Below are 13,270 nucleotides of genomic sequence, written 5' to 3' on the forward strand. Positions count from 1 at the left end.
GGAGAACAACGACATAACACTAAAATGTAACACACATAGACAAAATCCCACGAGAATAATATATATAACATCAAAACCAAATACATGAATTTAGGATAGACAAGTACCGTGACACGTCTTATCGCAATGTGAATTTACACTCAAAAATAAGAGAAAACAAACGACACAACGTTATAATGTAATACACACAGAAACGAACTATAATATAAGAATGACCATATTCCTGACTTGGTACAGGGCATTTTTAAAGGAAAAAATGGTGGGTTGAACCTGGTTTTGTGGCATGCCAAACCTCGCACTTTTATGGCCATGTGAAATATAACATCAAAATGACAACACAGGACTACAATATAAATAAATTGGAGAACACAATTGACAAAGAATCACACGAACAACAGCCAACAAAAGGCAACAAGTTCAAAATGTTAATACGCCAGAAGTGTATTTTGTCCACACAAGACCTATGTGTGACGCACAGATACAAAAGTTTGAAAGCCGAAACGAGTACAAAGTTGAACAGCATCGAGGACCAAAAGATCAAAAAGGTTGTGCCAAAAACGGCAAGGGTTTTCTGTTAAGTTACCAGAAAATCCCTATAATTTAGAGTAATTTATACTTTAGCAAACAGTAAATTTAATAAAATGAATATTCAAAAGATGTACATGATAAAGCTGAAGTATTAACTAATTACAGGAAACAACTGAAATACATTTACATAACCAGACATTTGAAACACAAAAGTAGACACATCCGAATACATTTAAACCTCTACGCCAAGTGACGTCCTATTTGAAACTGAAAAATGACGAAAAAATGACGTCATTTGAATTAGTAAAACAGAGCATCGAAAAATGAAAAATGACGTCACATAAGAATGAATAAGATAGAATTAGGATTAATTTAAGATTATATATTTGAACTAAATACTGATATTGCATTTAATAACAAAGCACATTTTAATTCTTATTAATATAAAACTGAGGTAGCAATTAACTATATTATAAAACTATGTCCGGTTTGTTCAAACGTAAAATATCGTACTGATTACTTTGAACGAAATCAAATCTGATAAATGAAGGCGGTGATTAATTTTCTTTACCATAACACATAAATATAATAGAAAAGACGTCAACACATTTGACAAAATCCGATGAGAATTACAAATATAACATTAAACATTTAAACTAAATACATGAATTTGGGATGGATAAGTACCGTACCACGTCTTATAGTAATGCGAGTTCACACTCGGCAAAACAGTCACAATCGGGAATAAGTCACGTTTGGTAATTAAAAGATTAGACGACATTATGACAAAACACAATCTACCATGTGGTAAAAATGTCCTTAGCTAGTTTGGTCAACGAAAATGTTAATATATTTAAATCGTTTTTAATTTTTATCACGTTATCTTACTGTTGATTTTTATTTGTGAATAATCAATTTGCTTTAGTCTAGAATTTTAGTATATTGAAGGACTTTTTGTCTTATTTTAAAAATATGCTTTAAATTGTAAAAATATTCGAATTGGCTCTTGCCGCGATATAGCCTTTTTGTGCTAATGCGGCGGAAAGCAACCAACAATCAATTAATCATCTGTGTTCTGTTTTTTAGAGCCAGATGTTGCCAATCTTCAGAAGTGTCCAATGTCCAGTCTGAGTGGTTATGTTATCACAATACAATATCTACTCATCTGTAAATTAGTGCTGGTTACTTTACTCTTTGCCATGTTCTCGTAAGTTGAAAAATATATATTTGAAAAATGACATGAAAAAATGTTTTGGTCATAGATTTTTTATCATTTTATCTTGCTTGCACATTTCATTAAACATATCTTTTATTTTTATGTCTAAGATATTGTAAATAATTGCCTCTGTAGGCATATTCATCAAACAAATTGTGGCATCATTTATATCATTATTACCCCATGGAAATGAAAGGTGAAGGTTAGAAACCTCTGTCATTTCTTCACACATTTCTTTATTCCTACAATAAAACATTTTTTGAAGGCAAATAGTAGAATAGATAGTCTCTGTTTCAAAAGTATCTAGTTTCGTACCCAATAGTGTAAAGGTTAGTTTTCATGAAAACTGTTAAGTGTAGGAAACTGTAATTTGCAAATGATGTTTAGTTAAGTACTGGTATTCATTTTCACAACTTATTATACCTCTGTTCCAAAAGGTAGTAGTTATAATAGTTTTATAGAATAGAAAAGAATAGATATGGGTTAATAGTTTTATAGAATAGAAAAGAATAGATATGGGTTAATAGTTTTATAGAATAGAAAAGAATAGATATGGGTTAATAGTTTTATAGAATAGAAAAGAATAGATATGGGTTATCAATCCATGATACTTATTCAGTAGTTCAGTACATGTACAGAAAAAACCCACAAAAACCAAAGAAACTTCACTTTTATTGCTGTTCTTCAATTTAAAGTCACACTTTAAGGCCTTCAACACTGAGCAAAAACTCTCTACACACTGTGAGTTTAAGATGACCACTAGCATTCGTTTGATTTATACCTTCATCTGTCTGTTACACTTTTCTGTCACATATTTCTTACTTACTACAAGTCATTGGTCTTTGATAGATGTCACCAACCTTCAACGAGTTATACCATACTGTGCTAGATTAGTTGTAACTCTAATATTCTACTTTCTGTTTGCCAAAAAATTGTATCTTTAAATGCATAATAAAGTCAAAAACATTGAGCTGGATATAATTAATCAGCAAAAGTATAACAAGTCAGTGAGTGATCTTCTTTTTGTAATTATATTAAAATCTTTCATAACAAACACTTTTTATTCCAGTCTTTCAGTCATATTGTATATTTATTGCAGTAAGGATTTATTTCATCAATAAAGAATATGTTTTTTGTCCTTGATAGATTAACTATTGGGAAAGTAGATAAAGAGGCAGCAGCTATCTGGAAGTTCCAGCGTTATTTGTTAATCATGGACTTTGAGGAAAGGCTGTGTTTTCCAGCTCCTTTAACAGTCATTAACTATATATACATTCTCATTCAGTACATACACAGAAGGCTGTCTTCATGTAGACAAAGTTGCATCAGCTTTTGTACCTGTACAACACAGGTAACTATTTAAAGAACAAGTAATAGTAAAATGATTTTGAATTATTTTTATGTTGCTCATAGTATATTGTTTATATGTCATTGGCCATTATCAGAAGCCTTCTTATCTCTAATTTGGACATAAGCAAATCAAAATTCAGTGCAGAAAAAGGTAGGACTTATTTACTTAAAAAAAAAAGTACAAAAAAAGTAATAACTGAAGGTTTTTTTATGTATTTCATTTGCATAAAGTACATTGCTTGTCAGATCAAGAAATTACAAATTGTTAAAAGAACATGTAAAACATTCTATAAGATATATTACTCATGAACTCATCTGGTTTCATCTTGGTCCAAATTCTAACCAAACAATTGACTTATAGAACAATGTAGACATGCATTATACCCCCCCCCCCCCCAACTTCTCAAAAATCTTTCCTTAATTAAAAAATTGCCTATTATACACAACTGAAAATGATATGTGATTCACTGTCTAAACCTTATTCTGTATAGATTAAGTTTAAATACTGAATACATGGAATATTTGACCTTTGTCTTCAACAGAAGAAAAAGATGAATTTGAGTCATACAGTTCAGAAGTTAAAAAGATCCGAGGATTATAACTACTGGAAGAAATGTTCACATGAATATGTGAGTGCCCAGGAAGAACAGACGGAAGTCGAGTCTATCCAAAAAATGCAGGCTCAAATGTAAGTTTATTTGTAGATGTAAATACACCATTATTTTATAAATGACTAATATAAATATAAATAGTATACAATACAAAATCCATTTAGAACAAAAATGCGCACATGATAAAAAGTTGATATAATATAGTTGTGTACAAAGTCGCACAATATACTGCCCCTCATGTTAAAAGAAATGAAAGAAATAATGGGAAAGATTTAAAAAGGATGTTTGAATAAAAAACATCTGCAGATTTTACCTCAAGTATTTGTTGGATACTAATTTTGTGGATTTCATAGGCACAGATGAACCATGAAATTGAATGTTTGTATAGACTTGTATGCAGGCTTCTGCAAAACCAAGAAATTAAATATCCATGAACATGCGAGTTTTGCATAATCCTCAAAAAGTGGTACCAACCAAATATAAATGAATCTGCAGTATCACAGATAAAAAGAAGTAAATGTTTTCAATTTCAGATTACAAAATTTGCAAGATGACATGAGATTCCAGAGGAAAACAATGCGTCAAATGACAGACAGAATCATGGAGTTAGACAGAATGATGCACTCCAGTAGAATGTACTTGGAGAGTATCTCTCATAAACTTGACAAGAATGATGTCTTAGGAATATCCACAAATAAAGGAGGCCTGGTCCATGTGGCAGCTAGACATTCACCATACCCAGGTACCAGTTTAACCAGGTTCCAGGTGCTAGACAAGGATGTCCCATGGAATGTAAGATATTTGAATAACTAGGCACTTGGAGATGTACAAAATGGCAGACTTTTTGAAATAGTTTAAAGTCCAAATTTTATTCCTTCCAAAAACAGTTTTGGATTCACTGTTTTAGGTCTTATAGCATTTAGGAATGGCTATGGCATTAGAAGGAACATTTATCTGGTTTCTTAGTTATTTTAACATCTGGCTGTTGAATTAGGGTCAATTTAAAGAATTTTCAACAACGAGCAAAGCCAATACAGAAAGTCAGCTTTAAAAGGCAAAAAAAAAGACATTTATACAAAAAACTAATGGTCTGATTTAGGTAGGAACATTAACTTTTACATCAGTTTTACATTTGAGCATTAAAACAAACATTCATCTGGTTTTTTTTTACAGAAAACCTGTTTAGTTTATGACCCAAAAACATTTACTAAACCAGCAGATGCCTTTCCTGATGAAGAGAGGATTTATGTGGATGAAGACATTTTATTGTATGTATAATAATTTTACAGTTTATTTGTAAAAAAGAAATTGAATCATCATTTTTTTTATGTTTATTATTATTGCAAATCTTTTTTGTAAAAATAATTTAGATGTTCATTCTTTTTGTTAAATTCATAGTTCATAAACCACTGCTTTAAGTTACAAATATTTTTGTTTTTAAAAGGATAAAAATGTTTCTTATTTCAAGATGTTTATTTTTGGTCTCTTGATTTTAATGTTTAATTTTTTACTCCCAGTTGTGCATAGTTTCTTTGTTGAAACTTTCATCATATCATTCATCTACTGTAAACTTATTAATTTTTTGCACTTGTTTTATTTTCACGTCTTTCGTGAGTAGAATAATTATGTTAACTCATTCGCCCCCAAGACATTTTTGGAAAATCAGGCATTTTCGAAAATTTGCAAACATATGCAAATTATATGCAAATGAGCAAACTCCTGATGCTGTAACTGATGCTCATCTATTAAACTACTTATTGGGATTTGGGGGCGGATGGCATGGCTGGGGGGTGGGGTGGGAGGTGGAATATTTTCTCGTGGGTTTGAACCCACCCCCAGTGAAAAATGGTAATTTTCCGTCTATTTTCCGATTTTAAAACGACCTTGAGAGGTGAACACTGATACGACTGTGTTTTTTTGTCATTCAAGTATTACTCTATAGTTACAGTAGTCCATTCATGCTAGCTGGGAGTATATTGGACTTAAGTGTCTTGCTTGGGAATTATTATTGTCAAGTCCGGTCTGCCTAAATGTCCGTTTTTATGGATTTTTGACAAAACGTTGACCTAGATTTTACAGACTAGATTCCTATTGGCCATATTATACCTCGTTGTGTTCCTATACCACCTATGCATGCATATATGATAATAGTTTTTACCAACAGTCACTTCCAGTTACGTAGTGGCCATCAAAAGATGCCCACCCCCACCTGATTTTGGCTACTTTTCATGTTTTTCCGATTTTGAACTCTTAAACGGCTTTCAAAGTGCCATATTTTCATGAACAGACATCTTAGAAGAGTTGATGGACCATGAACTGCTTGGTTGAAGTCCCTGCTATCACGACAGTTCAGCTGGGGCAGTTCAAAAAAAGTATGGAGGGTCATACAGGCCATCAAAGAATGGTTGTCGCCATCACGCCTACAGGCGGGATTGGGGGTTAAAGGGTTAATATATAAAACTTTGATCTTTCCCAATTAAACTACATCAAGTTCTTTTTAAAATCAGGAAATTAAATCACTGTAAAGTTGACTAGAAATAGCTAAAGGCAAAATAAAGCATTAAAGAAAATAAGCTGGTTTACAGTAATTGAAATAATCGTTGAAGCATTTTTTGTTTGTTTTAAGCATTACATTGCAACAGCATGAAAGAGAACTTTTAACAGAAGAAGAAAGAGCTGTGTTACCTCGCTTGCCAGTTCTCAATATGGTTTGGAATAAAGTCGTAACACAGAAAGTTCCTGGAGTTAAAGGAAAGAGGATGTTTGATAGGAGGTCGTGGATTATGATGGATAATGAGATGTGTAGATATAAGATTGACCCACTCGGTCTTCCTCTGTAAGTAATATATAGATATAGGAGATCACAGATTATGATGGATAATGAGATGTGTAGATGTAAGATTGACCCACTCTGTCTTCCTCTGTCAGTAATATATAAGTATAGGAGGTCACGGATTATGATGGATATTAGATGTGTAGATGTAAGATTGACCCACTCGTTTTTAGCTCACCTGGCCCGAAGGACCAAGTAAGCTTTTCTCATCACTTTGCGTCCATCGTCCTCCGTAGCGTTAACTTTTACAAAAATCTTCTCTTCTGAAACTACTGGGCCAAATTAAACCAAACTTAGCCACAATCATCATTGAGGTATGTAGTTTTAAAAAAAAACCTGGCCAACCAACCAAGATGGCCACCATGGCTAAAAATAAAACATAGGGGTAAAATGCAGTTTTTGGCTTATAACTCAAAAACATTTAGAGCAAATCTGACTTGGGGGTAAAATTGTTTATCAGGTCAAGATCTATCTGCCCTGAAATTTTCAGACAAAACAGACAACCTGTTGTTGGGTTGCTGCCCCTAAAATGGTAATTTTAAGGAAATTTTGCAGTTTTTGGTTATTATCTTGAATATTATTATAGATAGAGATAAACTGTAAACAGCAATAATGTTCAGCAAAGTAAGATCTACAAATAAGTCAAACATGGCCAAAATTGTCAGTTTACCCCTTATGGTGTTATTTCCCTTTATAGTCATTTTTTAACAATTTTCATAATTTTTTGTAAATTTTTGTAAATTTTAGAATATATTTTCCACTGTTATTACTGGGCCAAGTTCATTATAGATAGAGATAATTGTAGCAAGAAGAATGTCCAGTAAAGTAAGATCTACAAACACATCATGATCACCAAAACACAATTGTCATCAATTTATCTGTGTCCATTGTTTAATATGCACATAGACCAAGGTGAGCGACACAGGCTCTTGAGAGCCTCTAGTTTTCCATAATGAAAGTTATGAGATGAAGAAAATTTTTAAAAATCAATACCAGTAGATGTGGCATAATGAGACTGATCTCCATTAGAGACCGAATGACATACAAGTTAATAACTGTAATATTTAATAAGTGTTAGCATGGTCTCTTGCCTCAACAACAATTTAAATGATTGAATAAATTAATGTAATTTTGCTGAATTGTAGTATTGTTGTAAAACTTTTAAATATGATATTTCTTTGCATATCACAGATATAAAAGGGTTTCATTCAAAAGATGCACTTTTTCTTTAAGTTTGAAAATCTTGTTTTTCTCCCAGGAATCCGATGGGTAGGACTGGCCTAATAGGTAGAGGGGCATTGTGGCAATGGGGACCCAATCATCAAATTTTAGCTGTGTGTACAAGATGGAGAAGAACAGACAGTGCAGACGGACAAGCACCAGGTTTTCTGTATGTTGAAGGAAAGAAAGTAATGGAATTTATTGCAGTGAAAAAGAGTGATGATGGAGACGAAACTAGCTTTGGTTTACCAGGGGTAATCTTGTGTTCGTTGTTTAATATGTTAATGACATCTACAACTTTAATATTCATGTTACATGATTGTTTTGTTTGTTTCATTTCAGAATTAGATGATCACCAATACTTAATGTACTTCAATTTGTTAACTTACAGATTTACAGTTTAAATGCTTAGTTTTCTGTTTTAAATGGCTAAAAACAGTTTGATAATTATTTCTTCAAAAATAATCATTTAGGAACCAAGTATTGGAATATTTAAGTGATATTTGATTCAAAAGAACTGTAGTTGCCATTGTTTATTGATTTGGACAAATTTGACATCCTGACTAAATTATTTTTTTAAGGAATATCTTCATGGTCTTGTATCACGGTACAGCACTTTGATCCAAGCCTTTAAAAGAGATGTATTAGATGAACCTGATGGCCAGGGTAAAGCTAACTTAGACCAAGGGGACTTAATACAGGTAAATTGTATTTGTAGTTCAACTTAGACCAAGAGGACTTAATACAGGTAAATTGTATTTGTAGTTCAACTTAGACCAAGGGGACTTAATACAGGTAAATTGTATTTGTAGTTCAACTTAGACCAAGAGGACTTAATACAGGTAAATTGTATTTGTAGTTCAACTTAGACCAAGGGGACTTAATACAGGTAAATTGTATTTGTAGTTCAACTTAGACCAAGAGGACTTAATACAGGTAAATTGTATTTGTAGTTCAACTTAGACCAAGGGGACTTAATACAGGTAAATTGTATTTGTAGTTCAACTTAGACCAAGGGGACTTAATACAGGTAAATTGTATTTGTAGTTCAACTTAGACCAAGGGGACTTAATACAGATAAATCATATTTGTAGTTCAACTTAGACCAAGGGGACCTAATACAGGTAAATTGTATTTGTAGTTCAACTTAGACCAAGAGGACTTAATACAGGTAAATTGTATTTGTAGTTCAACTTAGACCAAGAGGACTTAATACAGGTAAATTGTATTTGTAGTTCAACTTAGACCAAGGGGACTAAATACAGGTAAATTGTATTTGTAGTTCAACTTAGACCAAGAGGACTTAATACAGGTAAATTGTATTTGTAGTTCAACTTAGACCAAGAGGACTTAATACAGGTAAATTGTATTTGTAGTTCAACTTAGACCAAGAGGACTTAATACAGGTAAATTGTATTTGTAGTTCAACTTAGACCAAGAGGACTTAATACAGGTAAATTGTATTTATAGTTCAACTTAGACCAAGAGGACTTAATACAGGTAAATTGTATTTGTAGTTCAACTTAGACCAAGGGGACTTAATACAGGTAAATTGTATTTGTAGTTCAACTTAGACCAAGAGGACTTAATACAGGTAAATTGTATTTGTAGTTCAACTTAGACCAAGAGGACTTAATACAGGTAAATTGTATTTGTAGTTCAACTTAGACCAAGAGGACTTAATACAGGTAAATTGTATTTGTAGTTGAACTTAGACCAAGAGGACTTAATACAGGTAAATTGTATTTGTAGTTCAACTTAGACCAAGGGGACTTAATACAGATAAATTCTATTTGTAGTTCAACTTAGACCAAGAGGACTTAATACAGGTAAATTCTATTTGTGCTCATGTTATAACAAATCCAGTAAATAGTCTAACTTGGTAGGTCCATTCATGAAAGTGAAGGGGATTGTAGTTACGACGTAAGGAACATATCGTATATCTACTGTGAAACAGTTATACCATAACTGACCACCAACTTGTGATGGCGTCCGTAAAATTTACAAAGGGATGATCTCAACTTCACCATTTAGAACTCTTGGTTGAATAGCTTCCTTGTGAGCAGCAACCCTCAACTGTCATATTCTTGACTGGGTACAGGTTTTTCCTTATCTGGAAAATTAAATTGTGGATTAAACCTGGTTCTATAGCTAGCTTGTATGACAGTCACATAAAATTTCACTGTATTGACAACAATTTGTGAGCAAAACAAACAGTTATGATATGTGTAACAGATTAGTGTAATGTTTTCCCAGGTTCTCTAATAAACTGACGATTATTAAAGTCTATATATGTTTTATTACGTGCTTTTTACATGCATGTATTTTGTAGTTCACATTTACTATACATTTCAATAAGATATAAATACTTAGAATACGAATGGTCAAGTTTACGGTTGAGTCCTTACCTGGTTAGTAAGATATATTGTTTTAGATAAAATGTAGAATATAATAAAGTCAACTATTTACTAGCGTTCAAATCCCAAAAGTGCACTCCCCCAAACCCTAGAGCTTACGTATTTCTATCCCCAAAATGACGTCATAGGCCTGGCCGGGCTACCGGGACACCGGAAGTGGCCCGGCGGGGGAAAACAAAATGGCCGGATCTACAAGAGTAATTAATAAAACGGAGATAGAATAAAAGAAAAGAAAGTTAACCAAACCCCTGAAATATTTAAGGACTAACAGTAAAGTGACTACCGTCACACTCCCTCCCTCTTAAGACCTAATGTGCCGAAACACATTAGTCCAAAGTGGCAAGAATATAACCTAAAATATATAAGTTAAAAACAGTTTTTTAAAATTTACACAAGTGATTAACATTATGTATAATGTTACTAGTTTGGTAAGGATTGTTCAAAGACTATCTGAAATAAAGTTATAGTTAGCACAATCAATATGTAATGAAAATTCAGCCTACTAGGGCCTATATAATTTAATATAGATCAACAAGTAATAAAATATTCAATAATAACAACAATTAAATATATTTATATAACAATGTTCAACCTGAAATACAAATGAAATAGATTAAGTTATTTAAATAAAATTATGCAACAATAAATATAATAAATATAGAGTAACATCACAATATTAAATATAAAGTTCAACGTCTATTGTTTGGCAATGTCCCTGAATAGTTCATCTCTCCATTTATTTTCGGCTATCTGTCTCCTGAGTTCTCGGTTTTCTGCTTCGAGCTTCCTTCTACTGTCTCTGTCTTGTTGTCTGCTTCCTGATTCCTTTATATCCTCCAACTTGTGTTTCGCTGACTCACGCAACCGTCCAATAGCATCCATAGAGTTGCACAGCCATCTTAGGAGTGATTCTACTTCTGGGCGGGTCTCTGGTATTAGTGGCAGTATCAACGGAGGCAGATCTGTAATTGAGGTTTGAGTTTCACTGGTTGTGGTCTTACAACCAGATTGGTTGTTTTGCTCTGTTGTGATCAGGTTTTCATTATTTGGAATTGTTGATGTAGTACAACCAGAGTGGTTGTTTGTAGGATGCCCAAAATGGGCATTTTCTGTTTCCAGCTGGCTTCTGTTTCTATACTCTGCAAGAGAAATTCTTGATGTTAAGGAAAATGGGGTTCTATCAGGAAATATTGGAAGGTCTGGTAGTGGAAGTAATGGCGGTCTTCTTGGTGTTTCTGGAAATTTTGATGGAAGATTTACGACAAAAGATGGTGAAGTAGTGATAGATGGTGTAGTGATGGAGATGGTGTACTGGTGATAGATGGTGTGCTGGTGATAGATGGTGTGTTGGTGTTACCCATAGTGGTAACAGTATTTGTCAATGATGTGGTAGAGGTTGTTGTTGTTGCTAATTTGGTCCAGCCACGGAAAATAAAAACACCAGGATCAACAAATCCTTTATTTTCTCTGACCTCTTTTTTACATGTGGTTAATTGCGTTTCTAGTTTAAGTACATTTTCAATGTCATGAATTTTTTTGAGGTGCTGCTTCATATCAGCTTTCCTTCTACATACTGACTTGCACAATCTCTCTGGGCAACTGTAACTGATTGTTAAATATAAATGCTTCTCGTCCCAGTGTCTTTGATATTTAGCTTTTGACCCAAATCGACCGGCGTTACAGCCATCAATAGGACACTGCATAGTTATTGGTGTGTAGAAAAATTCAATCCTGTTTTCTAAATCCTCATCATTAAAATCACCATCAGCGAAGATTTGAATCTCCATTCTGAAATTGGAACCAAAATTTTTTAGGTGACAATGTATAAATTAATGCATTTGTTTTTACTGATCAAATTATTCAGTCAATCGATTAGCACATCTCCGCCTTTTAAATAAAAATAAACTAAAGGAATATATATATTATGTCAAATTAAATATTACTCTTGACAATTTTGACATGGCCCACATTGGCCAGTCATTTTAAAGCAACATTGTTTATTTAGTACAAGTGTACATGTCTCTATCAACGTAGCCGAAAACTAAGAGTCCATGGCCAACAAATTGCCGTATAATAGAACATGCCCACCCTGACTATTTATAAGCCGTGTTACATTGGTACACATTGACCAATTCAACGTTCTCTATATATCGATCCACATTAATCGATTTAACCACAGCATCCGGTTACCCGTAGTACCGAAAGTACGTAAATACCCATGGCAAAAAATTGTTCATGTGCGTATACCGGAATACTGTACATCCTTAATTAAGTAATAACAAAAGAAAACATATAAAATATGTGCTAATAAATGATCTGAACACTTGTTCAGAATCACAAAAGCATGTATTCATGCAAAGTTATGGTTATGCTCTTGTTAAATACATATCAACGAGTATATATATAAATACATAGTATATTTAGAGTGTAAATTTATTATGTTGGGTAAAAGAGAATATGTATAGTTTGTACTTGTATGTATTTTCGCATTTCAAATAAATAACTACCCCCCTCCTTTTAATAAAAAGAATTTGTATTATGATGTATGTTAATATGGCGAAAACTTTATTGGAGGTTTTATCTGTCTTCCCCGACTACTATACTTAGGAGAAGCTGGTTTCGTTTCAACGTTGTGAACATTTTCATCTTGTATATCAGTGATATTGTCAACTGTGTAATCAATCCAAATTGATTGATCTAATGTTTGTTCTGTTAATGGTTCTTCTTGAACTGGAGCATCAGATGTATCATCACGTGTGTAAAGTGCTTTTAAATGGTCAACATGGACCACTTTAAGCTTTGAATTTTTTACAATCCTTAATTTCGTAGGTTATATCAGACAATTTTCTACTAATTTTGTAGGGACCAATCCAACCCAATTCCAGTTTTTTGTTTGCTTTTGGGGGATACCATCTGAGAACTTTATTCCCAATTTCAAATTGTCGGTGTTTTAGTTTACAATCATAGTATTTTTTCTGTCTATGAAAACTTGACTGCAAATTTTCGTGAACTTTATCAAAAGCTCTTTGCATGGCGTCCTGCATCCATTCAATGTATAGGTTTGGACAGAAACTAGAAATTTCATCTTGGTTTG

The 13,270-nt window shown here is 33.0% G+C and overlaps 1 protein-coding gene across 1 annotated transcript in view; it reads left to right on the forward strand.

Moving 5' to 3' along the window:
• Positions 1-13,270, forward strand: part of LOC139490895 (transient receptor potential cation channel subfamily M member-like 2) — a 69,792-nt gene that overhangs the window by 46,110 nt on the left and 10,412 nt on the right. Inside the window, exons 23-30 of the mRNA XM_071278029.1 lie at positions 1,615-1,735; positions 2,891-3,095; positions 3,637-3,782; positions 4,239-4,497; positions 4,879-4,973; positions 6,332-6,541; positions 7,797-8,013; positions 8,341-8,460. Coding sequence (XP_071134130.1) covers positions 1,615-1,735; positions 2,891-3,095; positions 3,637-3,782; positions 4,239-4,497; positions 4,879-4,973; positions 6,332-6,541; positions 7,797-8,013; positions 8,341-8,460 — 1,373 coding nt within the window. The remainder of the gene's footprint in view (positions 1-1,614; positions 1,736-2,890; positions 3,096-3,636; positions 3,783-4,238; positions 4,498-4,878; positions 4,974-6,331; positions 6,542-7,796; positions 8,014-8,340; positions 8,461-13,270) is intronic.

Source organism: Mytilus edulis, chromosome 10, assembly GCF_963676685.1.
Source record: "Mytilus edulis chromosome 10, xbMytEdul2.2, whole genome shotgun sequence".
NCBI classification, from domain to species: domain Eukaryota; kingdom Metazoa; phylum Mollusca; class Bivalvia; order Mytilida; family Mytilidae; genus Mytilus; species Mytilus edulis.